The sequence below is a fragment of the Macaca fascicularis genome, chromosome 3, assembly GCF_037993035.2.
Source record: "Macaca fascicularis isolate 582-1 chromosome 3, T2T-MFA8v1.1".
NCBI lineage: Eukaryota > Metazoa > Chordata > Mammalia > Primates > Cercopithecidae > Macaca > Macaca fascicularis.
Window position 1 is genome coordinate 190,538,785 of NC_088377.1, and position 25,054 is coordinate 190,563,838.

The window sequence follows — 25,054 nt, forward strand, 5'->3', positions numbered from 1 at the left end:
GCTCAGGGCTCGCGGGCGGGCGGTGGTGGCGCGTGCGCGCGCGGGCGGTGGCGGGGCTCGCTTGAAGCGACGCGACTGGCCTTGTGGAAGCGCTGCCGCCGTCTCTTTGTTCTTTCGCTGAACACACGGCGCCTCTCAGGAAGGCGGTGTGCAGGCAGGCGGGGACCGGGAGACATCGCGGGGGCCCGGAGCCCACCGCGAACGGGAGGCGGGGAGGATGGGTGGCGGGAACGGGCCGAAGGGCGGGACGACGCGCCGGCTGCTCTTGGCGGGAACCGGCGCCGCGGAGTTCCCGGGCGGGGGAGGGGAGGGGAGGGGAGGGGCGAGGCGGGGACTGGAAGCCAAGTTTGAACCAGTTCAAAACTCGGGGGTGGTAACGGTTTTAACCGCCGCGCTCGTTTCCCCGCGCGCGGTGCCGAGGCCCGAGCTGGCCTCTCCTGGCGGTGCCCAGGGAGGGGAGGGCACGGGCCCCGGAGGTCGGCTCTGCTGCGGCGCGGCCTTTGCGGGGAGACGCTCGCCCGGCCCGCGCGCTGCCGCCGGCCCCGTTACTTCTTTTTTTTTTTTTCCCTCTGAGACGGAGTTTCGCTCTTGTTGCCCAGGCTGGAGTGCAATGGCGCGATCTCAACTCACCGCCACCTCCGCCTTCCGTGTTCAAGAGATTCTCCTGCCTCAGCCTCCCGGGTAGCGGGGATTACAAGCATGCGCCACTACGCCCGGCAATTTTGTATTTTTAGTAGAGACGGGGTTTCTCCGTGTTGGTCAGGCTGGTCTCGAACTCCCGACTGCAGGTGATCCGCCCGCCTCGGCCTCCCGAAGTGCTGGGATTACAGGCGTGAGCCACAGCGCCCGGCCCGGGTCCCGTTGATGTTGCCTGCTGCTGCCTCGGCCACTTCCCGCCCCGCCCCCCGCCCCCCGCCTCCACCGCTGGACTTTGGCTGAGCTCGCAGTGCTTATCGCCCTAGAAACCTGTGAAAGGGTGACATTACTGCCATTTCAGACCCTTCCAGTGTTTGTAGTGCCAAGCAAGTGTCAGTGTTAAAAATCGTTTATTAAGATGAGCGCTGTTCACTTGCCGCCTCTGCAAAGTGTAAGGATATTTGCAATATTTTTTAGTGATTAAACAATGATCTTAGTTATGGGGGGGTCAACCTGCCTCAACTCAGGAATTAGGGGGCTTCTGCTTAGGATACAATCTCTCCTATTGCTTCATGTGACAATGCAGTTAAGAGTATCCCGAATTTATTTTTACTAGGATGTACCTATGGGGTAAAATACCATTGTCCTGTAAACTGAGATTCCATATTGATAGTTCAGACTGGACACTGAAAAAAGGCCACCTATGATGTTGGGGTAAAAATCTGAAGAAATCTTTTTAATGATTTTAATAACTAGCTAGAATTTTAATTTTTATTTTTCTTTTTTTTTTTTTTTTTTTTGAGATGGTCTCACACTGTCGCCCAGGCTGGAGTGCAGCAGCGCCATCTCGGCTCACTGCAAGTTCCGCCTCCCGGGTTCACACCATTCTGCCTCAGCCTCCCAGGGTAGCTGGGACCACAGGTGCCCGCCACCACGCCCGGCTAATTTTTTGTGTTTTTAGTAGAGACGGGGTTTCACCATGTTAGCCAGGGTGGTCTCGATTTCCTGACCTTGTGATCCACGCGTCTCAGCCTCCCAAAGTGCTGGGATTACAGGCGTGAGCCACCGCGCCGGGCCATAATTTTTCATCAGGTGATTTAGCCCATAATTTTCCCGCCTTTCCTAAATCACCATTCCATTCCTCACATATATTCTGAACCACGCCAATGTTGGAAAGTATATATGAAGGGAAGCTAAAAGATAAGGAGAAACAAGCAATCATGTGCTCAGATAAAAGCAAAATTATCTTGTGAATCAATGATAAGACTGCAAAAAGTAAGTTATGCAACTGAGATGTGACTGTAAAATAACGTAACGAATTATAGCTGTCATTACTTACAGTCACCAATACATTCATTTTCCAAGATAAAATGCATCTATCTAGGCCAGCAGTTTGCAATTTTTTAAAACCAGCAACTTAAACCTCAGAAATTAACTACTTATCCCTAAGTTGCTTATCAAATTACTGAACTTATCAGTCCTATAATATTAAATAGTAAAACGACATTTTTTAAGAGGAAGATCAATGAAATTAGAGACTACCATAAAGCAAATCAAAGCAGTATATAAATATATGCAACATGGTGTGAAATGTCATATAAATTGTTAGACGTTTAGAATCAAGGGATGGATGGATCAAGATGTTCCAGGCCAGGCTTAGTGGTTCACACCTGTAATCCCAGCACTTTCGGAAGTCAAGGTGGGAAGCTCCAAGACCAGCCTGGGCAACATAGCAAGACCCCATCTCTACAAAAAAACTTTAAAAATAAATGGGTGTGGTGGCACGGAAGTACCTATGGTCCCAACTGCCCCCGAGGCCGAGGGAGGGGACTGCTTGAGCTCAGGATCTCAAGGTTACGGTGAGCTATGATGGCATCACTGCGCTCCAGCCTGAGCAACAGGATGAGACCCTGTCTCTAAAAAAAAAGTGATTGGACAAAATATGATTATTGGCACCAACTGAATGTTAGGAAAAAACAGAAACATGTAAAAAGAACTTTATAGAACGACCATTCCCACCGAGAAGAGTGTGTCGGTTGGACTCTAACCATTAAAGAGCTAGGTGGGATGATATTAAATATATATATAACAGATTTAATGTAATATGAAGGCTAGGGTAAGGGATGCCAGTGGATCACAGTATTTTCTTAATGATATTATCCATTTAAGCAAGGTAGTTTAGGCCACAGTAATGGCAGAAAAGGGATAATTTGAAAATAGTCCAGAAGGATTTCATTTTATGTGGGGTTTGTATGGTGTCTTGCGACTCCTTTCCGTATATGACAAATACAGCAAAGTTAGGAGGGGGAAGAAGTATTTTGCTTTTGCTACAAAAAAAAAAAAAAAAAAGTCTGAAGATGTCTAACCCAGGAAAGCAAGAAAATATACAAGCCCATTGTACAGACCTCTGTGACTATTTCAATGGGAAAAAATATGTTTAATATGTGTAATGAATAGTAAACATATGAGCAAGTGTGTGTGTAAATGCCAGTTACTCAAGGGGTGTAGATGAAGCAGAAAGCCAGGCTAAACGCAAAGGTGGACATGGAGGTTGAGGATCACCAAGCTTTTTCATTTCTGTGTAAAGATTGTTCTGCCTTGTGTGAACAACAAAAATTCAGTATTAAAGTTACAAGATGAAACCAAAAACACTTAAGCCCCAAAGTCAGGAAGTAGCACTACCTTTTTCACTGTTGTAACCCCAGGGCCTAGGTCTCCCGGCACACAGCTGATCCTCAGGGTTGTCCTGGGGGAGCTGGAGAAGATGAAGTGCCACGTTAAGGCTGTTAACATCGCAGAACTTCCCTTTGCATCCCTTGACTTCTCAGAACCTCCCTTTCAACCCCAAAAATGGGATTTACTTTCCACACGTTATTCAGCACTCATTTGTGGAGTGCTTACTCTGAATGATAATTATACCGAACATGAGGTGGTAATAAAAATAAGGCAGGCCGGGCGCGGTGGCTCACGCCTGTAATCCCAGCACTTTGGGAGGCTGAGGCGGGCGGATCACTAGGTCAGGAGATCCAGACCACGGTGAAACCCCGTCTCTACTAAAAATACAAGAAATTAGCCGGGCGCGGTGGCGGGGGCATGTAGTCCCAGCTACTCAGGAGGCTGAGGCAGGAAAATGGCGTGAACCCGGGAGGCGGAGCTTGCAGTGAGCTGAGATCGCGCCGCTGCACTCCAGCCTGGGCAACAGCGCGAGACTCTGTCTCAAAAAAATAAATAAATAAATAAGAAGGCATGGGCGGCTGGGCACAGTGGCTCAGGCCTGTAATCCCAGCACTTTTGGAGGCCGAGGTGGATGGATCACGAGGTCAGGAGATCGAGACCATCCTGGCTAACATGGTGAAACCCCATCTCTACTAAAAATAGAAAAACTTAGCCCGGCGTGGTGGCGGGCGCCTGTAGTCCCAGCTGCTCATGAGGCTGAGGCAGGAAAATGGCGTGAACCCGGGAGGCGGAGCTTGCAGTGAGCCGAGATCGCGCCACTGCACTCCAGCCTGGGCAACAGAGCAGACTCCGTCTCAAAAAAAAAAAAAAAAAAAAAAGGCATGGGAAGAGGGAAGTTTTGGGTGCAAATGCTGTAATTTTAAAACAGCTTGGGGCTGAACGTGAGGTGGTTCACGCGTGTAATCCCAGCACTTTGGGGACTGAGATGGAGGATTACTTGAGTTCACAAGTTCTAGATCAGCCTGAGCAACATAGCGAAGCTTCATCTCTTCCAAAAATACAAAACTTAGCCGGTCATGGTAGCAAGTGCCTATAGTCCCAGCTAGTGTGGAGGCTGAGGTGGGAGGATCGCTTGAGCCTGGGAGGCAGAGGTTGCAGTGAAATGGCACCACTGCACTCCAGCCTTGGAATAAAATAATTTTTTAAAAACCACTTGGTTAGGGAAGCCCTCATTTTGAAGGTGACATATGAAGAAAAACTTAAAGGAGCTGAGGGAGAATTTACTGAGAGAAGACTGTTCTAGGCAGAGAGAAGGGCCAGTCAGTGCCTGGGCCCGCGGCAGAAGCATGGCTGATGTGCTATAGGACGGGAAGGGGAAGAAAAGTAGGAAATGATGTTGAAGAATGTAGGAGGCACAAGCAGATTTTTCAGCTCCTTGTGGACCATAGTTAGGTCTTTATCTTTTACAAAATGAGAGGATTTTGAGCAAAAAGGTGATATGATCATTTAAACAAGATCATTTTAGCTCCTGTGTTGAAAGGAGCCTGAAGCGGAGCCGGGGCCAAATCAGAGAGGACAGTGATGAGTCCGTTGTAATAAGCCAGGGAAGAAATGATTGTGGCTGAGACCAAAGTGGTAACAGTGAGCTGGTGGGAAATAGAGTCTGGATGTATTTTGAAGGTATAAGCAGTGGAATTTCCTGACAGATTGGATATAGGATACAAGAAAGATTGCATATAAGGAGTATCAATTCTCAACACAGGGAGCCTGAGAAGGGATGAGCTCTCATGAAGAACCAGAGTGGCATTGTACTACAGCCTGGAACACACCCCAGGATGGGGCCAGGAGATGTGTGGCATGTCGAGAAACCTTAATAAAGATAACATAATTTTTGGTTGTGATTGAAATTAACCTGATCCTTTTCAAAACAGGTTGAAATAGTCACCTCTAGAAAACCCGAGGAAGGTGTGGTAGCCAGCCTCTAAAATGTTCCTTTTTGGTTTTATTTTTATTTTTGTCTTAGAGAGAGAGTCTCACTCTGTTGGCCAGGCTGGAGTGTGATGGCACGATCTTGGCTCACTGCAACCTCGGTCTCAAGCAGTTCTACCTCACCCTCCTGAGTAGCTGGGATTACAGGCATGCGCCACCATGTCTGGCTCATTTTTGTAATTTTAGTAGAGATGGGGTTTCACCATGTTGGCCAGGCTGGTCTCAAACTCCTGACGTCAGGTGATCCACCTGCCTTGGCCTCCCAAAGTGCTGGGATTACAGGCGTGAGCCACCATACCCGGCCAGTACTTCCGTATTATTAATACCACCTCCTGGTATTCACTGCCATGTGTAATCTTCTCCCTTGTTGTGGGCTAGACCTAGTGACTTGCTTCTTTTTTTTTTTTTTTCTTTCTTTCTTTTTTGAGACGGAGTCTCACTCTGTCGCCCAGGCTGGAGTGCAGTGGCGCGATCTCGGCTCACTGCAAGCTCTGCCTCCCGGGTTCACGCCATTCTCCTACCTCAGCCTCCTGAGTAGCTGGGACTACAGGCGCCTGCCACCGTGCCCGGCTAATTTTTTGTATTTTTAGTAGAGACGGGGTTTCACCATGGTCTCGATCTCCTGACCTTGTGATCCGCCCACCTCGGCCTCCCAAAGTGACTTGCTTCTAATAGGATATGGCCACAAAAGGAATGGGATGTCATCCCCAAAATTACATAATGAGGAGATCGTGACCTCCCAGCTCCCGTATCCCTTAATCTGGCTGTAACAAGATGCTATTTCAGCTTTATCTCATACTTCCACCACTGTAAGTTCCAGCCATATCATCTTATTCACTTTCCCAAACACAGTTTCAGCTAAACTGATCAAGATGTTACCATTTTAAGACTTTTGAGAAAGAAATTTGATCAAACAAAATGAGTAGACTAAAATAGATTTAGTCTTTAGACTACCTAGAAATTACCTGGCTGTTTTAAACAAATTCAAGTGTGAAACTGAGGAGTACTTGGCCAAAATATGCTTACAAACAACCCCTGGGTAGACTATCATTTTCCAGATGTGACACCTGTCTTGTAAAAGACTATTGAGGATTTGGGGAAGCAAAGAACTGATTAATCTTACCATTATTCTGGGCTATAACAAAGAAGAAGATAAATAAAGAGTGAAAAATACTGTACAAAGAGAGGACGTAGAGGATCACTTGAGCCCAGGAGTGCTGAGCTGTAGTGGGCTGTGTTGATCAGGTGTCTGCACCAAGTTGAGCATCAGTATGGTGAACTTCCAGGAACTAGAGACCACGAGGTTGCCTAAAGAGGGGTGAATTGACTCAGGTTGGAAATGGACCAGGTCATAACTCCTGTACTGATCACTACCAGTGGGATTGTGCCTGTGAATAGCCACTACTCTTCAGTTTGGGCAACAAAACAAGACCCCACCTTTTTTATTTTAATTTTTTTTTTTTTTTTTTTTTTTTTAAGTCTGGGCGTGGTGGGTCACGCCTGTAATCCCAGCACTTTGGGAGGCTGAGGTGGGCTGATTGCCTGAGCGCAGGAATTCAAGACCAGCCTGGGCAACGTGGTGAGACACTGTCTCTACTAAAAACACAAAAATTAGCCAGGTGTGGTGGTGCATGCCTATGGTCCCAGTTACTCAAGAGGCTGAGGTACGAGAAATTGCTTGAACTTGGGCAGCAGAGGTTGCAATGAACTGGGATCAAGCCATTGCACTCTAGCCTGGGCAAAAGAGCAAGACGGCCTCCAAAAAAAAAATGGTTTTAGGAAAGGATAAGACTTGGAAACAAAACCACACAGTTGTATAAATAATCTTCAAGTATTAGAATTAATGGAAGTTAACAAGGTGACTGGATACAAACCTAGTATACAAAAAATCCATTTCTTTGTACTAACAGTAAAGAGGAAATTAAACTTTTAAAGTGATATGTACCATTTATCTTTGGGAAAATATCAAATATCTAGTCATCTGATGAAAGATGTGTAAGACCTATGCACAAAATATTACAAAACAATATTGAGGAAAACTTCTTTAAAGCCCTAAATAGAATGTCATTTTTATGATTTGGAAGATGCACAGATTCACCACAATGCCAATCAAAATCCCAACAGGATTTGTGAATGCATTTGCATCTGTGTTGTGTGTGGAAATTGACAAGTTGATTCTAAAATACACGCAAAATGCAAAAGGCCGAAAAGAGCCAAGAGAATTAAGAATGAAACTGGGCAACTTTACTACCAAATATAAAAACCTGGCTTTTTATTTTATTTTAGAAATGGAGTTTCACTCTTGTTGCCCAGGCTGGAGTGCAATGGCATGGTCTTGGCTCACTGCAACCTGTGCCTCTTGGGTTCAAGCGTTTCTCCTGCCTCAGCCTCCCAGATAGGTGGCGCCTGCCACCACACCCAGCTAATTTTTGTATTTTTAGTGAGACAGGGTTTCACCATGTTGGCCAGGCTGGTCTGGTACTCCTGACCTCAGGTGATTCGCCGCCTTGGCCTCCCAGAGTGCTGCGATTATAGGCGTGAGCCACCGTGCCTGGCCAAAACATAGCTTTTTAAAGCTGTTGTGATTAAGACAGCGATACTGCCCCAAAGATCGACAAATAGACCAATGGGAAACAGAGTCCAGAAACAGACTCATACCTATATGGTTTATAACAAAGGTGGCTTTTCAGTGCAGTTGGGAAAGCATCATCTTTTCAATCATTGGTTTTGGGTCAACTGGCCATCCTTACGGTGGGGGGGCGGTGGGCGGGTGGTGGATCTTGACCCCTGCCTCAAACCAGATGAGCTGCTGATCTAAATGTGAAAGAAAACAAGGAATGATTTTGGAATAGTCAAAAAGTTCTTAAACAGAATCAAAACTCTGCTCACCATAAACGGCTGGGTGCAGTGGCTCACACCTACAGTCTCAGCACTTTGGGAGGCCAAAGCGGATGGATTACCTGAGGTTGCGAGTTCAAGACCAGTCTGTCCAATGTGGTGAAACCTCGTCTCTACTAAAAATACAAAAATTAGCCAGGCATGGTGGTGGGCACCTATAATCCCAGCTACTCGGGAGGCTGAAGTACAAGAATCTCTTGAACCCGGGAGGCAGAGGTTGCAGTGAGCCTAGATCGCACCATGCACTCCAGCATGGGCAACAGGACAAGACACCATAAAGGAAATAAGTGATATCTTGACCAATTGATCATATATTGATCTGTATTAAATTTAAGAACTTCTGTTTGTCAGAAGACACCATTAGGATATTCAAACGGCAGGCCAAAGAATAGGAGAAATTCACAATACACTTACCTAACAAAACACTTGTCATCCAGATCATGTAAACCACAAGACGATTTGAAAAAGAAAATGTTAGGAAATGGCCAAAGGGGAGAGACCCTTAATAAACTGGCACCCAAAAAAGTGGATACATAGATGTCCAATAAACATAAAAAGGTGCCCAGTTTCATTAGTTATCAGAGACATGCAAATAAAACCGTAATGGAATACCACTATATACCTACCCAATGGCTACAATGAAAAAATACAGAAAATACCAAATGTAGGTAAGGATATGAAGCAATGAAAATTTTTGTGCACTGCTAATAGAAGTGCAAGTTGGTACAGCCACTTTGGAAATTTGAGAAGAGATAATATCTATGAAACTTGAACAAATATGGAATACCCCATACCGTAGCCATTCTTCTAGGTGTAGCTCTAGCAAGTATATGTTTGTTTGTATATACATTTACCAAACAACATGTACAAAAAAGTTCGTAATTCTCACAAACTGGAAACTATCCAAATGCCCATCAAAAGTAGAACGAATAAATTGTGGTTAATTTACATAATGGTATATTCTACAATTATGCAAAGAATCTACAGCTACATACAACAGTGTGAATGAATCTGATAAATAAAATGTTAAGTGAAAGAAGACAATATTTATCATATGATCTTGTTTATCTAAGTTTCTTAACAGTCCAGACGTGGTAGCTTGCACCTGTAATCCCAGCACTTTGGGAGGCTAAGGTGGGTAGGTCACCTGAGCTTAGGAGTTTGAGACCAGCATGGGCAACATGGTGAAACTCCATTTGTACAAAAAATATAAAAATTAGCAGGGCGTGCTAGGCTGTGCCTGTAATACCAGCTGCGTGGGAGGCTGACGTGGGAGGATAATTTGAGCCCAGGAGGTTGAGACTGCAGTGAGCCATGATCAAACTTCAAAAAAAAAAAAAAAATTAGAGGTATCCACAAAAGTAAATACTACAAGCATGTTTGATCACTGCACCTAAAAAGATTGAGAGAGAGTGAGGTAGGAGTTAGGGAGGGAAAAGAGAAGAGATTCCATTAAATGAAGACAAGGGATTGATCTTTAGGCTGAAAACGCAAAGGTCAAGAAGTAAATGAAGTGTTCAGATTATCTGAAAATATATACAATCTGGATAGAATGAACCCAGTTTCTTTTTCACTGATTTCCAGCGTGTTTCAACTAAAAGCACTTCTTGCATTCTCTGCAATGTCTACTGATAACAGTTCAGAATTACTTGACTTGGTAACTAGTTTAAAGAACTTATTATCCAAAAAAATATATATATATATATATATAATTAGACAAAAGTAAAACAGTTTGAAATGTTTGCAAAAATGTTGAAAAATCTAGGCCGTACCTGACCCTTCATTTATTCATTCAAAAGACATTTACTTAGTGCTTATTTTGTTTTATGCCCTGTAGTCCCAGCTACAGGAATAAAGATGGGGGGTTGGAGGTCATGGAATGTAGAGAATTCCTCAAGAAAGCAAGCAAGAGGAAAGCAAGGAAGGGATGTAGGATTTGGAGCAGAGGAATAGTTAACTATGCCAAGGTAAGAAGGTGGCCAGGTCAGCGACGGGACAACCTAGACCCGCTCCCAAGACCAGAGTGAGCTGGGTGCCTTCAGCAGCCCACTTCCATGATTGGCGGGGCAGTTAACTCCCTTACCCCTAGAGTCATCATTGCCTAGGACCTCAAGGCAGCATGTGTGACCTGGAACCTGAAACCAGGACAGAAATCAGTGAGATTTCTGACAGGCATTCCTGATGGGAATGGGGTTACTGGATAAAAGATCTTTCTGTCAACAAGATCCTGAACTTGATCTTATCCACTGTTCCCAATTCAGGGTGATGCCCTCCTCAAACTCTTGCATGTCCTTGGTGAGTTTGAGCTGCAAAGTTCTGTTGTCACCTTGTGTCCTAGACACGTGGGCCGGCAGGCAGAGTACTGTAGCACACACTTCCTGCTGATACCTGGCCTGTTGGCCCAAGACACCAACTGGAAAGACAAGGCAACTCTAGTTTTGTAAAACTTCCATGACAGTCTATTGACATGTTGCTTTACAATTCTTGGTATACTAATAATTGCTGGCTAAAGACATTCCTGACATTAAAAGAACATGTTCTGATTGAATATTTTACATATGAGAAACATCTCCAATTGCACAAATTCATTCCTAATTTGAGGAGAAAATATTTTCCCACTGATAAAATTTATCAAATTGGTATAGAATCTTCTGGGAAGAAAAACAGCAGCGATAAAACTTCAGCTGGGAGCCATATGTTTTTAAAAACAGCCATTTTAAACTAAGGGCAATATATCAAGTGATAGAGCTGGTTGACTTTCAGTGTTGTCATACATAATCTGACCTGTGAAATTTTTGGAAAAAAAATCACTGAACTTAGAATATTGCACAGGAAATTGACCTTATAAACTCACTTGTGAATACAGTCATACAAGGATTATCCTAGGATAATCTTAAAAGAATTATCAGTTGCTCAATATTTTGTATCTTATGACTGATAAAATAGTGTATAATAGTTAATGAACTGGCAGAAACTTCTCAGTAAAAAGACATTCGTTTTGCCTATAGTTTTCTTATATGGCACACCTTACATTGTTTTACAAACCACTGTTCTTTTAAAGTAGGCTGGATCCTAGCAGGAAATAAATTATTAATTTTTTTCTAAAGTATTAAATCATATTTTCAAATTGTAATAATTATATGTGTTTTCATAACATATTAAAGGATCTACTCAAATGTCTATCCTGAATAAATGCTTTTTGTGTCCTGAAAGCCCAAGCTAGCATTACTTTGCAGTATAAACAAACCAGTTCTCCAATTCTAATTCAATGGCTAAATGCACAGGGACTTATTTGGTATCTTTCTCTTTCTCCCTTTCTCTCTCTTTTTTTTTTTATAACCACTGGTTTTTTGTTTTTTGTTTTTTTCTGATAACATCTATGTTTGAATGTTAACATTCTTGTTTTTCATTAACTGTCCTTTTTTTCAGATTATAAAAGAAATGAAAATTGTTTACAGCCCATCTCCCAAGTAGAACCACTTTTACCATTTTGGTGTCTTTGCTTTCAGATTTGAAAAGTGACATTTCCATGTGATGTGATTTTTTTTTTTTTTTTTTTTTTTTTGAGATGGAGTCTCACTCTGTCACCCAGGCTGGAGTACAGTGGCGCCATCTCTGCTCACTGCAACCTCTGCCTTCTGGATTCAAGCGATCCTCCTGCCTCAGCCTCCTGAGTAGCTAGGATTGCAGGCACACACCATCATGCCCGGCTAATTTTTATATTTTTTAGTAGAGACAGGGTTTCACCATGTTGGCCAGGCTGGTTTCGAAGTCCTGACCTCAAGTGATCCGCCTGCCTCAGCCTCCCAAAGTGCTGGGATTACAGGCGTGAGCCACTGCACACAGCCTCCGTGTGATTTTAAAACATGTTTATAAAAGGAAGACATGCACATTCAAGAAATCTGACAAACGCACCTGATAAATTTGCTGTTTTTCAAGAAATGATGTCAGCAAAATGCTAGGATCTGAGGAAACAGAACTCATCCATGTGGAGGGTGTAAAGTGACACGGTGTTTAGGAAGCCAGTTGGGCAGTGTTTGCTATTATTGAATTTGTGCGCGCACTCTGAGCTGGAGACTCCATGGCTAGATAACCTTTCCAACAAAACGTATCCTACATGCACATAAGGATAAGGATAGTCACTATATAAAACATTGTTTATAATAGAAAAAAACAGGAAAGGGCTTCATGTCCATCATTCGGGATGTAATTGATATCTATAATTCAGGATGTATATAAATTATGGTACAGCTGCCGGGCGCGGTGGCTCACGCCTGTAATCCCAGCACTTTGAGAGGCTGAGGCGAGTGGATCACGAGGTCAGGAGATCGAGACTATCCTGGCTAATATGGTGAAACCCCGTCTCTACTAAAGAATACAAAAAATTAGCCGGGCGTGGTGGCAGGCGCCTGTAGTCCCAGCTTCTTGGGAGCCTGAGGCAGGAGAATGGTGTGAACCCGGGAACCAGAGCTTGCAGTGAGCCGAGATTGCGCCATAGCACTCCAGCCTGGGTGACAGAGTGAGACTCCGTCTCAAAAAAAAAAAAAACATTATGGTACAGCTATATTATGTGTGTATATATATTTAGTAAATACTATGCAGCTATTGAGATTAAATGAATATTTTTTAAATTTTTGAACAAAAAGTATAAGGTAAATCTGTATATACTGATACTAAAATATCTCTAAGATGTGGTATAAAATGGAAATTGTAATTTATAAAACAGTATATATAGTATTACCACATTTATTTAAATATAAGAAGGACACATGCACATATATACAAAGAAAAATACATAGAAAGGGACTGGAAGGATGTGCACAAAACCGTGTCACCTCTGGGCAAGGAAGCAAGAGGACAGTGAAGAGGGAACCTTCCCATTCAGCTCTGTGCCATTATGGCTTGCCCTGACTCTTACAATAAGAATGTGTGCATTGCTTCTATAATTTTTAAAAGTAAAACTGCACAATGTACTTGTTCATTAATTGTTACAGACCATAACATTTTAAAATGCCACATTTTAGGTTATAAAATGTCTATTTATTATAAAACATTTAGATAGCCAGGCATGGTGGCTCACGCCTGTAATCCCAGCACTTTAGGAGGCCGAGGCAGGTAGATCATGAGGTCAGGAGTTCAAGACCAGCCTGGCCAACATAGTGAAACCCCGTCTCTACTAAAAATACAAAAAAAAAAAAAAATAGCCTGGCGTGGTGGTAGGCACCTGTAATCCCGCTACTTGGAGGCTGAGGCAGGAGAATTGCTTGAACCTGGGAGGCAGAGGTCACAGTGAGTGGAGATAGTGCCATTGCACTCCAGCCTGGGCAACAGTGTGAAACTCCGTCTCAAAACAAAAACAAAAAACCATTTAGATAATACAAGAAAGTGTAATAAAGAAAAATCAGAGAAATCCTCTCTCTCCTTGGTGGAATTCTCTTACCATATTTACAAGACCTAGAGCCAGCCTACTTCCCGAGTCCTCTTTACTCAGCTCCATTTTGAGAGACCTTCTAAACTTGAAAATTCACTATGAAAAAAATACCTCAAGCATGGAGGGCAGAAGCAGCACTGAGACAGAGTGAGCTCAGGACAGTTCTGTTTCGGGAACCTGTTTCTGTTCGTATGGACTCCATTCATCTAGTGACCAACATGCAGAAGGCAAACAGCACGGTGCTCCTTACTGCTGGTTGTCAAACTGGGATATCTGGTTGCTCTTTCCAAATCGAACTCGTTCTCCTTTACAGTGTGATACTTATGCACCTACCGCTCTAATAGTAACCTCCTTTTCTCACTAGGTTTAAGGTTCTCCAACTAAGTCAGACACTGCCACCTGACTTGACATTGCAATAAAATGATAGTCACTTCATGGAAGCCACCACTAAATATACCAATTACCAGTAAGTATGACAAAATAACAATGCACATTCTCGGTGGGGCGTGGTGGCTCATGCCTGTAATCCCAGCACTTCGGGTGGCTGAGGCAGGAGTTCGAGACTAGCATGGCCAACATGGCAAAACCCCATCTTTACTAAAAATACAAAAATTAGCTGGGCATGGTGGCAGGCACCTGTAGTCCCAGTTACTCAGGAGGCTGAGGCAGAAGAATCATTGGAGCCTGGGAGGTGGAGGTTGCAATGAGCTGAGATTGTGCCACTGCACTCCAGCCTTGGTGACAGAGTGAGACTGTCTCAAAAAATAAAAATAATAATGCACATCCTTGGCTAAATATGCCGGAATTTCTGTTCTCAAATCAGCAGCACACTTTGAGAAGAGGTAACTTTTTCTAGTAAATGCTCAAAATCTCTTTGAAAATATTTTGAAATTGCCTTCAGGAACTGAACCTCCCAAATGGTGACAAATCCTTTCCTTTCGACAGTAGGGTTTGTTCACAAAAGTGCCAGCCAGGTGCGGTAGCTCACGCCTGTAATCCCAGCACTTTGGGAGGCCGATGCGGGCGGATCACGAGGTCAGGAGATCGAGATCATCCTGGCTAACAGTGAAACCCTATCCCTACTAAAAAACAAAATACAAAAAAATTAGGCGGGTGTGGTGGCGGGTGCCTGTAGTCCCAGCTACTAGGGAGGCTGAGGCAGGAGAATAGCGTGAACCCGGGAGGCAGAGCTTGCAGTGAGCCTAGATCGTGCCACTGCACTCCAGCCTGGGCAACAGAGTGAGACTCCGTCTGAAAAAAAGAAAAAAAAAAAAAAAAGTGCCTAACAGAAGTTTATAGCCAGAGCTGGGGTGATGGAGCTGGAAACCAGTTAGTGCTGGCACCAAAGGAAGGTCGACCCATCTAATGTTAAGGTGACACCAATACGGCCACACAGGCTGTTTATGACCAGTGTCCATTCTGAGTGGGCAGTGCTTGTGCCATTGTCAGTTACTCAAAAATTTGAATTCCCTCCCCTACCCACCCCAGCAGAGGGCCTTGACAATCCTCCTATTTCTTTTTAAAATTTATTATTCTTTTGCTACTGTCAGGATCAACCAGGTATGCCCTCTCATTTTTATTAGCCATCCCCAAAGCACCCACAAAACCATACCACTCTTGTTAAAGAAGAAAAAAATCACATGCTAGTTGAATGAATAATTGTTGACTTGCTGGTACATGAAAACTCTTAGGTTAAATGGATGTGTTCTACTGTTACCATTTATATCAAAAGTATTTTTAAGAATACCCTTTTTGGCTGGGCGCGGTGGCTCAAGCCTGTAATCCCAGCACTTCGGGAGGCCGAAACGGGCGGATCACGAGGTCAGGAGATCGAGACTATCCTGGCTAACACCGTGAAACCCTGTCTCTACTAAAAATACAAAAAATTAGCCGGGCATGGTGGCGGGCGCCTGTAGTCCCAGCTACTCGGGAGGCTGAGGCAGGAGAATGGCGTGAACCCGGGAGGCGGAGCTTGCAGTGAGCTGAGATCCGGCCACTGCACTCCAGCCTGGGTGACAGAGTGAGACTCCGTCTCAAAAAAAAAAAAAAAAAAAATACCCTTTTTATTATTTTTTTTAGTATACTTTAAGTTCTAGAGTACATGTGCACAATGTGCAGGTTTGTTACATATGTATACACGTGCCATGTTGGTGTGCTGTACCCATTAACTCGTCATTTACATTAGGTATATCTCCCAGTGCTATCCTCCCCCTCCCCTCACCCCACGACAGGCCCTGGTGTGTGATGTTCCCCTTCCCGTGTCCAAGTGTTCTCATTGTTCAATTCCCACCTATGAGTGAGAACATGCAATGTTTGGTTTTCTGTCCTTGCAATAGTTTGCTGAGAATGATGGTTTCCAGTTTCATCCATGTCCCTACAAAGGACATGAACTCATCCCTTTTTATGGCTGCATAGTATTCCATGGTGTATATGTGCCACATTTTCTTAATCCAGTCTATCATTGATGGACATTTGGGTTGGTTCCAAGTCTTTGCTAAGAATACCCTTTTTAAAGGAGTTAATTTTTATAGCTTAAAACAATTCAAAAAGGCAATCATTCATGACTCTTGAAAACATTTAAAAACCTAGTGATTACTTTTGTTCAGTCAGATCCATGAGCAAACAAAGAGTGGGGCTGAAGGCTAAATGGTTAATTCTGGATTTGAGTTCTGAGAAGTTTCTTCAAATGTTGCTCTGTGTGTTAACACCAGGTTTCAGAAAAGTAGGCAGAACATGATCAAGAATGAGAGAGGAAAAAAATAGACGTTTTAAAGCAGCAGTGGGGACTCAGCTGCCTATACACTCCTCTGTGGTCCTGAGCAACGGGGAAAGGGGTCCTGGGGCTGGGACCTGCCAAAACAGGGTGGCAGGGCACATGGAACAAGAGTTCAAATCACCGGTCCACCGTGGGCGTGGCTAGCCCAGGCCAGACTGGTTTGAGAAGCCAATGAGGCCAGTGATATTGCTAGCCCTGGTAAATAAGAGAGCTCAGAACCTTAGAAAATTAACATGTGTTCCATAAAATGCATTCTTCCAACAATCAACCAAGATCTGCAGGACAGAGTGCTCAAAATCAATCTAGATGGGCTGTTTTCTGTATTCCAACACTGAAAAAGAGTTGTAATAATGATTTTTTTTTTTAAGAGGCAGGGTCTGGCCCTCTCGCCCATGCTGGAGTGCAGTGATGTGATCATAACTCACTGCAGCCTGAAACTCCTGGGCTCAAGTGATCCTTCCACCTCAGCCTCCCAAATAGCTGGGACTACAGGTGTGATACGATACCCAATATGATAAAAGAGAGATGCATAACTTATTTTATTTTACAGCATGTATATTTCATGGTCTCAGTTTGGTTGTGGTTTCATGTGCCAGATTGCACTAGAACAACAAAAGCATGGGCACTGTTTTCACGCAGGGGATACAAGAAGCAGTGTGTGTCCTATTAAGCATGTGGGTCCTAATCCGAAATTAGATGATCAAAATTCATTTTCTTTTCTTTCTTTTTTTTTTTTTAACAAAGATGAGGTCTTGCTATGTTTCCCAGGCTGGCCTCAAACTCCTGGGCTCAAGCAATCCTCCTGCCTGAGCCTCCAAAGTGCTGGGTTTACAAGCATGAGCCACCCAACCCACCCAAGATGAACTAAGTTTGAATCCTGACTGTTAAGTGATCTTTAGCGGGTTACTTAACCTAAGATTCAATTCATCTGTAAAACAGAAATAATATAATACATAATAATACATAATTCCTACTTCATAGAGTTGCTGTGAAGATTAATATGAGATACTGCATGTGAAGAACACTGCTGTTATTTTGGCTCCTAATTGTTAAAAATATTGATCATGGCGGAGTGCAGTGGCTCACGCCTGTAATCGCAACACTTTGGGAGGCCAAGGCAGGCGGATCACCTGAGGTCAGGAGATCAAGACAATCCTGTCTAACATGGTGAAACCCCGTCTCTACTAAAAATACAAAAAATTAGCCAGGTGTGGTGGCACCTGTTGTCCCAGCTACTCAGGAGGCTGAGGCAGGTAATCACTTGAACCTGGGAGGCAGAGGTTGCAGTGAACCGAGATTGCGCCACTATACTCCAGCCTGGGTAACAGAGCGAGACTCCATCTCAAAAAAAAAAAAAAAAAAAATTGGTCATTAACATACTGTGGCCGGGCGTGGTAGCTCACGCCTGTATTCCCAGTGCTTTAGGAGGCTGAGGCGGGTGGATCACCTGAGGTCAGGAGTTCGAGACCAGCCTGAACAACATGGAAAAACCCTGTCTCTACTAAAAATACAGAATTAGCCAGGCACAGTGGCACATGCTTGTAATCCCAGCTACTCAGGAGGCTGAGGCAGGAGAATCACTTGAACCTGGGAGGCAGAGGTTGTGGTGAGCCGAGATCGTGCCATTGCACTCTAGCTTGGGCAATAAGAGCAAAAAGCTCTGCCAAAAAAAAAAAAAATACATGGATTTTATAAAAACAATATCTGTACAATTCCAGCATACAGAAAGGCAAAACAACAAAACAATGACAAAACAATTTTTTTATTACATAGAAATACTAGGCTCACTCTAGAAAGAGACGTGAGTACAATAGTAGTGAATGGTGATCTTTTTAAAAGCATTGTCAAGGTAATTCTTCTAAGCATTGCCTAAACATGTTCAGTATGAAGAATTTTATATTCTGTGGCAGGAGTACCAGGCATCTCTCTTTCCTTAGTTTCTTTAACTCTTAGCTCTGTCAGTTTCTAAAAACTGACTTGGAACAATGTCAGAAGCTGGCCTTTGTTACCAGTGTTTCCTCCCCCACACTGCATTCTAGTTTTCACCTGTTCTCCCTTGGATCTTCCTGTGAACGTGGCCGTGTAACTTTGCAGTCCCTCCCACCCAGCAGTCAGGTCTATTTCCTCACACTATGAATGCTGGGCTTGGCCGTATGACTCAGTTTAGCCAATGACATGTCAGGGGACGTGATACAAGCAAAGGCTTGAAATGCATCTGCACATTTGGCTTGTCCTCTTACCCTCTCACAGCCTTGCCATTGCCATAAGAAAAACAAGTCCCAGCCAGCCTGCTGGTCCAAGAAGAGTGAGACAGGCCTGGAACCAACCTTCAGTGTGGAGTCATGCCCAGTCAAGCCCAGGCTAGACCAACTGACCTCAGTCATGAGTGATAACACCTTTGCTGTTTAAACTACTAAGTTTTGGAGGGGTTTGTTACACAGCAGTACTAACTGATAAATAGCCAAACATGTCACCTTTGGTATACTATAGATAAAGCTGTTTTTAAAAAAGTAATAATCTGGCTGGCCACAGTAACTCATGTCTGTAATCCCAGCACATTGGGAGACTGAGGTAGGAGGATCATTTGAGGTCAGGAGTTTGAGACCAGCCTGGGCAACATAGCAAGACCCCAGCCTCTAAAAAATGAAAGTAATAATCGACAAATATATACGTAAATGTTTATGAAGTGGTATGTAAATTTATAGAAATGCATGTAACTAAATTTATTGGAGGAGAATATGCTAACTTAATTCAGTGGCTTTGTCCTTCCTCAATTTTTTTTTTTTTTTTTTTTTGAGACGGAGTCTCGCTCTGTAGCCTGGGCTGGAGTGCAGTGGCCGGATCTCAGCTCACTGCAAGCTCCGCCTCCCAGGTTTACGCCATTCTCCTGCCTCAACCTCCTGAGTAGCTGGGACTACAGGCGCCCGCCACCGCGCCCGGCTAGTTTTTTGTATTTTTTAGTAGAGACGGGGTTTCACGGTGTTCGCCAGGATGGTCTCGATCTCCTGACCTTGTGATCCACCCGTCTCGGCCTCCCAAAGTGCTGGGATTACAGGCTTGAGCCACCGCGCCCGGCCCTTCCTCAATATTTTTAAGTGGTTTATCTTTGAATACAACAGAAGTTGATTTTAAAATTCCAAGTGGTTTACATGTCCAAATGGGCTTTTTTTTTTCTTTTTTGTTTTTCTCATAGAGGCAGGGTCTTGTTATGTTGCCCAGGCTGGTATCAAACTCCTGGCCTCAATCAATCCTCCCACCTCAGCCTCCCAAAGTGCTGGGATTACAGATGTCAGCCTCCATGCCCAGCCAACTTTTTTATAATACATAAAAAATATAATGCAAACAAAAAAAGTTATTTATTTTTATTTTTATTTTTGGAAACAGAGTCTTGCCCTGTTTCCCAGGCAGGAGTGCAGTGGCACAATCTCGGCTCACTGCAACCTCTGCCTCGCAGGTTCAAGCGATTCTCCTGCCTTAGCCTCCCAAGCAGCTGCGACTATAGGCGTGCACTACAATGCCTGGGTAATTTTTGTATTTTTGGTAGAGACAGGTTTTCACCATGTTAGCCAGGCCGGCCTAGAACTCCTGACCTCAAGTGAGCCACCCACCTTCGCCCCCCAAAGTGCTGGGATTACAGGTGAGAGCCACCGTGCCTGGCCAAAAAATTTAAAACCTAATAAATAGGTTGCTCTTTTATACCTGTATGCAGGCAATATGATGAAATAGTACAAGAATGTTATCAAGTTATAAATGTTTGGTTACTAACTTGAGTGATAAAATAATCTGTACAAGAAACCCCCATGACACAAGTTTGCCTATATAACAAACCTGCACCTGTACCCCTGAACCTAAAATTAAAGCTTTTTTAAAAAAAGAAAAAGAAATGTTTGGAGCAGAAAAGCATAGAAACAATGTCCACGTCAGCTGGAAGTAGAGATGCAGTCTCTGCCTATATAACTATTTCCATTCATTGAGTTTTATAGACCAAAAATAAGATAAAATCCACTATTTTTTATATCAGGAGGAATACCATTTAAATGCAGATGATCGCTGTGTTCACTCCTGACTTTTCCCTTGCACTTCCTGCAGGCATAGTTAGAAGACGAGCAAAATAATGTAGTTCACAGAATTAATTGAAAACATCATCTAGTGGTCCCTTTTTAACAGAATCAATTTATTGTATTTTAAGCTGTAAAAGATTATTCACTGTATCCATTAAGACCCACATTTGGCTGCAAGTAGCAGAAACCCTCTAGTAACCATAGCTTAAGTCATAAGGATGGTTTTCACTTTACTTAACAAGAAACTCAGAGAAAGTCCATATCAGGATTGGTCTGCGAGCTTCATAAGAACTCATTAGACTCAGGCTCTTTCTGTTTTCTCATTTTGCATATTGGCTTATCATCCCCATGCATGTGCTCATGGTTGCAAGGTGGCTGCTGTAGTTCCAAGTATCACATGCAAATTCAAGGCAGAAAGAAGGGGAAGGGACTGAGTCAGCCCCTACTTTATCATGTATCAAGGAAGCAGAAGCTCTCCAGAAGCCTCCCTGAAGACTTCTCTGCATCTTATTGGCAAGAAATGCAACACATGTCCATGCAACACATGTCCATGCAACACATGTCCATGGAACACATGTCCATACAACACATGTCCTAGCTTAAAGGGCAGCTGGGATATTTACAAGGAAAGAGAATGAGCTTTTCATGATTTGAAATGTCATGAATGATCTCAGGCTGGGCACACTGTTGCCCTGAGCAAAGTCAGGGTTCTGTTAGCAGAAAGAAGAGAGGAAATGACTCTAAGGTATCCAAGCATCATCTGCACGTTGCCTTAGCTGCCCTTAAACACTTTGCCTTCTCAATCTAATGGAAGCAGGAAAACAGACAACACAGAATTGTGATTTTACCTTTATGAGGGGAGTGGGGATACCTGTGCTTCTTTGAGCATCTGAGTAAGCAACAGACACTAATTCACCCCCAAATTTTCCCACAAGGAATTTTGGGGGCTGTCCAGAGCTCCTGAAACCCATCTGTGGGTGACTGACTACATGAAGAAGGCCGGCCTAAAGTCAGCTCAGTCTTTCAACCTGGACTTCCACAGTATACAGCTCCTGGGTTCTGCTCTGCTTTTTCCAGTTAGTTGTGTTGTGAGTCTGTTGGTTGCTGATTCTATATGTGGTAGTATAATTCCTTCTCTCTGTAACTGAGCTTGTAACTGAAAAAAATGACATGACAATGCCTAAAATCATACAACAAGAAAAATGGAATTTTCACTATTTTCATGGTTCATTATGTTGAAAATAAAAAGACCAAAAGTTAAAGACTGAGTTCCTATTTCAAAGCATTGTCAATGTCAAACATCTAATTGCAAAATACTATATACAGGAAACTGCAGGGGTCTAATTTCTACTGACAAAGAATTTATAATCTGAGACAATCTAGTGATAACCTCACAGGTTATCAAATGGGGACAGGGCAGCAGATAATATTAAGTTATTAAATAAGGTAAGATGACTTTTAGAAGTGTAAACTATTTTGAAAATGCAAAGTTCTGAAATAAGTCCAAACTCCATATTCTAACAAGTAAAATCAGAGATTGCCAATGTCTCAAATTATGTCTGCTAAACAGATAGTGCACACACTTTGATTATGAAGTAATGACATTGATTCTGAGGCATGACTTGCAGAAATCTGGGTCCTTCCTTTGCAGACACACTTGGTAATGTGAGACAAATTTCTGGCAGCAGAGTGATGATTCAAAATTCATTCTTAGGCAGACAAAAAAGTATATAAAGGGAATAGAACAAAAATTGTGGGAAATATGTAAAAATAATTTTTTTGACTGGAGTAGGAGAATTTGCTTTTCCATTTTATTTCCTTGACAGTCCAGTAAAGCAGTATCATGTGCAATTTTGTGCTTTTTTAAATATCTAAGCTTCTGGTTCAACTCTTCACATTTCTTGTCTAACAACAGACATTCTCCATGGCTCCTTTTCTTGCTTTCTGCTGAATTCTGTACTTTGTACTATTAATAGTTTTGATTTTGTGAAGACCTGAATCATTCTGTAAGCAGTTATGAAATATCTCCCGTGGCATTCTGGCCCGGGGCAGACGGGAAAATTAACTCAAAAGAGAAAAGAGCACCCTAAACTGCCTTTTCTCGGGCAGACAGCCATCGATGTGATTTCAGTGAAAACCATCAAGCTGAAACATCAATATTCCTCCACCCTTGGTCCACAGATCAGACAGGGCTCATTAACAAGCAGAACCTCAGCTGGGTTCCATCTTGGGAGGGTCTGGGCTAAGGTTTCAACCCAGAGGCTGTGAGATCCTATTTCCTCCATGGCTGAGCCCAGTTACCTAACCAGGTGCTTGTTGGAGGCTGCCTGCGATTGCAGCCCTTACTTTGGCCTCTTACTTCTGGCTCAGCCTCTAGCTCAACTCCAGCTGGCCTAGGTTGCTCCTGAGCACCAGTGGAATTGAGATAACCCCAACCTTTACAGGCCTTCTTCATAGAATGGAGAAAGGTCTGGGTCCCTGGGAAAACAGTAAAAATTGCCCCCTAAACATAATCAAAACTACAGTAACTTCACATCTATTTTTTCTTTTTGTATTTCATCTATGCTTGCTTTTTTCCCTTTCGCGACACAAATTTATAGCAGAAACCTGACACTCTGGTAATCTAAAAGCTATTTTACTGTGGTATTAAAGATGTCCTATATAACAGAACTTGTAGTTCGTTTCATGAAAATTTATTACCATACCTATGAACTAACAATTTCAAAAACTCCAACGCATATAAAATTAATAAACCTGAACACTGCTTCATAGCACAACCATGGTGAAATCTACAAATTGAAATCACTGTTGCAGCCCAGATATATGCACATTTTAAAGCCAGATGGCTTTCCTAACCAAATAAATGTCAGCCCTGTAGTGAGCGGTCTTGGTACGAGGGTGGGATGCACTGTAAGGACAAGTTCAGGCATTGTTAGGGTATCTGGGTTAAAACAACAGCAGAAGGTCCGTGGAACTATCCTGGCGGGACAGACCAGAGTGGGCAAGATTCAGAGTAACCAAAGACGGCTCAGGCAGGAGAGAACCCTGGAGAAAAGACAGAGGGGGAACCAGCAACTACTGAGCACTGGATCTATGCCAAATGTTTACTGCTTGCTTTACATATATCAATTCTTTTTTTTTTTTCTTTTCTTTTTTTTTTTTGAGACAGAGTCTTACTCTGTTGCCAAGGCTGGAGTGCATGGTGCAATCTCTGCTCACTACAACCTCCACCTCCCAGGTTCAAGAAATTCTCCTGCCTCAGCCTCCCGAGTAGCTGGGACTACAGGTGCGTGCCACCACGCCCAGCTAATTTTTATGTTTTAGTAAAGACGGGGTTTCACCATGTTGGCCAGACTGGTCTCAAACTCCTGACCTCAGGTGATCCGCCCACCTCAGCCTCCCAAAGTGCTGGGATCACAGGCCTGAGCCACCGCACCTGGCCTCAATTCATTTAATCTCATGTTTAGCATGTGAAGGAGGTAGATCTCCCCTTTTACAGATGGAGAAACTGGGTTGTATGGGAACTCCTTGGTCAGAAGTCTCCGGCCTGTGAGTCCTCCGATGGCATAGATCCTATTCTCCATTTTATTTCCATCGTTCTGCACTGTGCCTCATGCATAGAAGGCACTTAATAAATACTTGTTGCATAAGCAGCCCTCCCTGACTGTCTTCCTGGTGAAACCTCCCTGTTGGAGCAGATGGTACTGGACTTTTACAAGACTGAAGTAATTAAGGGTGCTCTGTTTCCTTTGAATCTGGGGATCATTCATAAGTCCCCAGTGCCCTGATACAAATCAGGACCACATGCTCTGGCCACATCTGAGTCTGAGCTGGAGTATTAATATCACGAAGGGGCTCCTAAGGTCAGGATCCTGGTTCAGCAGTCCAGGCTCTACAGTTGGTATCTCAATCTCGCTTCATCCATTTTCTCTAAGCAAGGGAAGCACGTGACATCTGGTATCTTTTCTCCATCCGACTTACTGCCCTCCCCACTCCTCGTGTCTTAGCAATAATACTGTGTCCTGTCTCGCCAGGAACGTTTGATAAGATCATTCAGAACAAATGCAGATCACCAAAGGGATTACAGTTCTATTAATTTTGATTTTACATCTACGTTAGTCAAATTAATTCCTTCTGGGCTGAGATTTATGTGCATTTCACAATCGCGATAATCTTTTAATTTTCTGCTGTGACTTATTCAGTTATACCTCTTTGCATCTAGAAAAAGCGAAAAGATTGTTTCTCAAAACAACTGAGAAGTTGAGGTAACTGTCCACGATTATGTTGGGTGATTACCAATTTCCTTGGAGCTGATGCCATCAAATTTTCAGTGCTCCGGACCCATTTCCAACAGCAACACACACACACACCCCACCTCCACCACCCCGTTTCAGTCCTTAAATATATTAAACTAATTTTTGTTTTACTTTTCAGTTTTGAAAAAGTTCTAGACTGAGAAAAAAAGTTGGCAAAATAGTACAAAGAATTCCCATATATCCTTCACCCAGATTCCCCAATGTTAACATTTTACCACACTGGCTTTAGCATTCTTTCTCTCTCACCCTCTGTTTCTCCTTTTTTTTTTTT

General features: G+C 43.3%; 1 protein-coding gene and 1 long non-coding RNA gene across 14 annotated transcripts in view; one reads left to right on the top strand and one right to left on the bottom strand.

Moving 5' to 3' along the window:
* The window catches only part of EZH2 (enhancer of zeste 2 polycomb repressive complex 2 subunit), a 76,608-nt gene extending 75,701 nt beyond the window's left edge, over nt 1-907 (bottom strand). For all 12 annotated transcript variants that reach the window (XM_074036225.1, XM_065542718.1, XM_065542719.1 and 9 more), the window contains exon 1: nt 631-907. In XM_074036225.1, coding sequence (XP_073892326.1) covers nt 631-701 — 71 coding nt within the window. In that variant the 5' untranslated portion in view covers nt 702-907. The remainder of the gene's footprint in view (nt 1-630) is intronic.
* On the top strand, nt 22-23,137 carry LOC102116746 (uncharacterized). Of its 2 annotated transcripts, none has more exons than XR_010585899.2 (3): nt 22-154; nt 13,995-14,096; nt 21,403-23,137. It is a non-coding gene; the product is annotated as an uncharacterized lncRNA (long non-coding RNA). The 2 variants fall into 2 exon arrangements; XR_012432986.1 differs by having other exon boundaries at nt 22-146.
* Nucleotides 23,138-25,054: the final 1,917 nt, after the last annotated feature.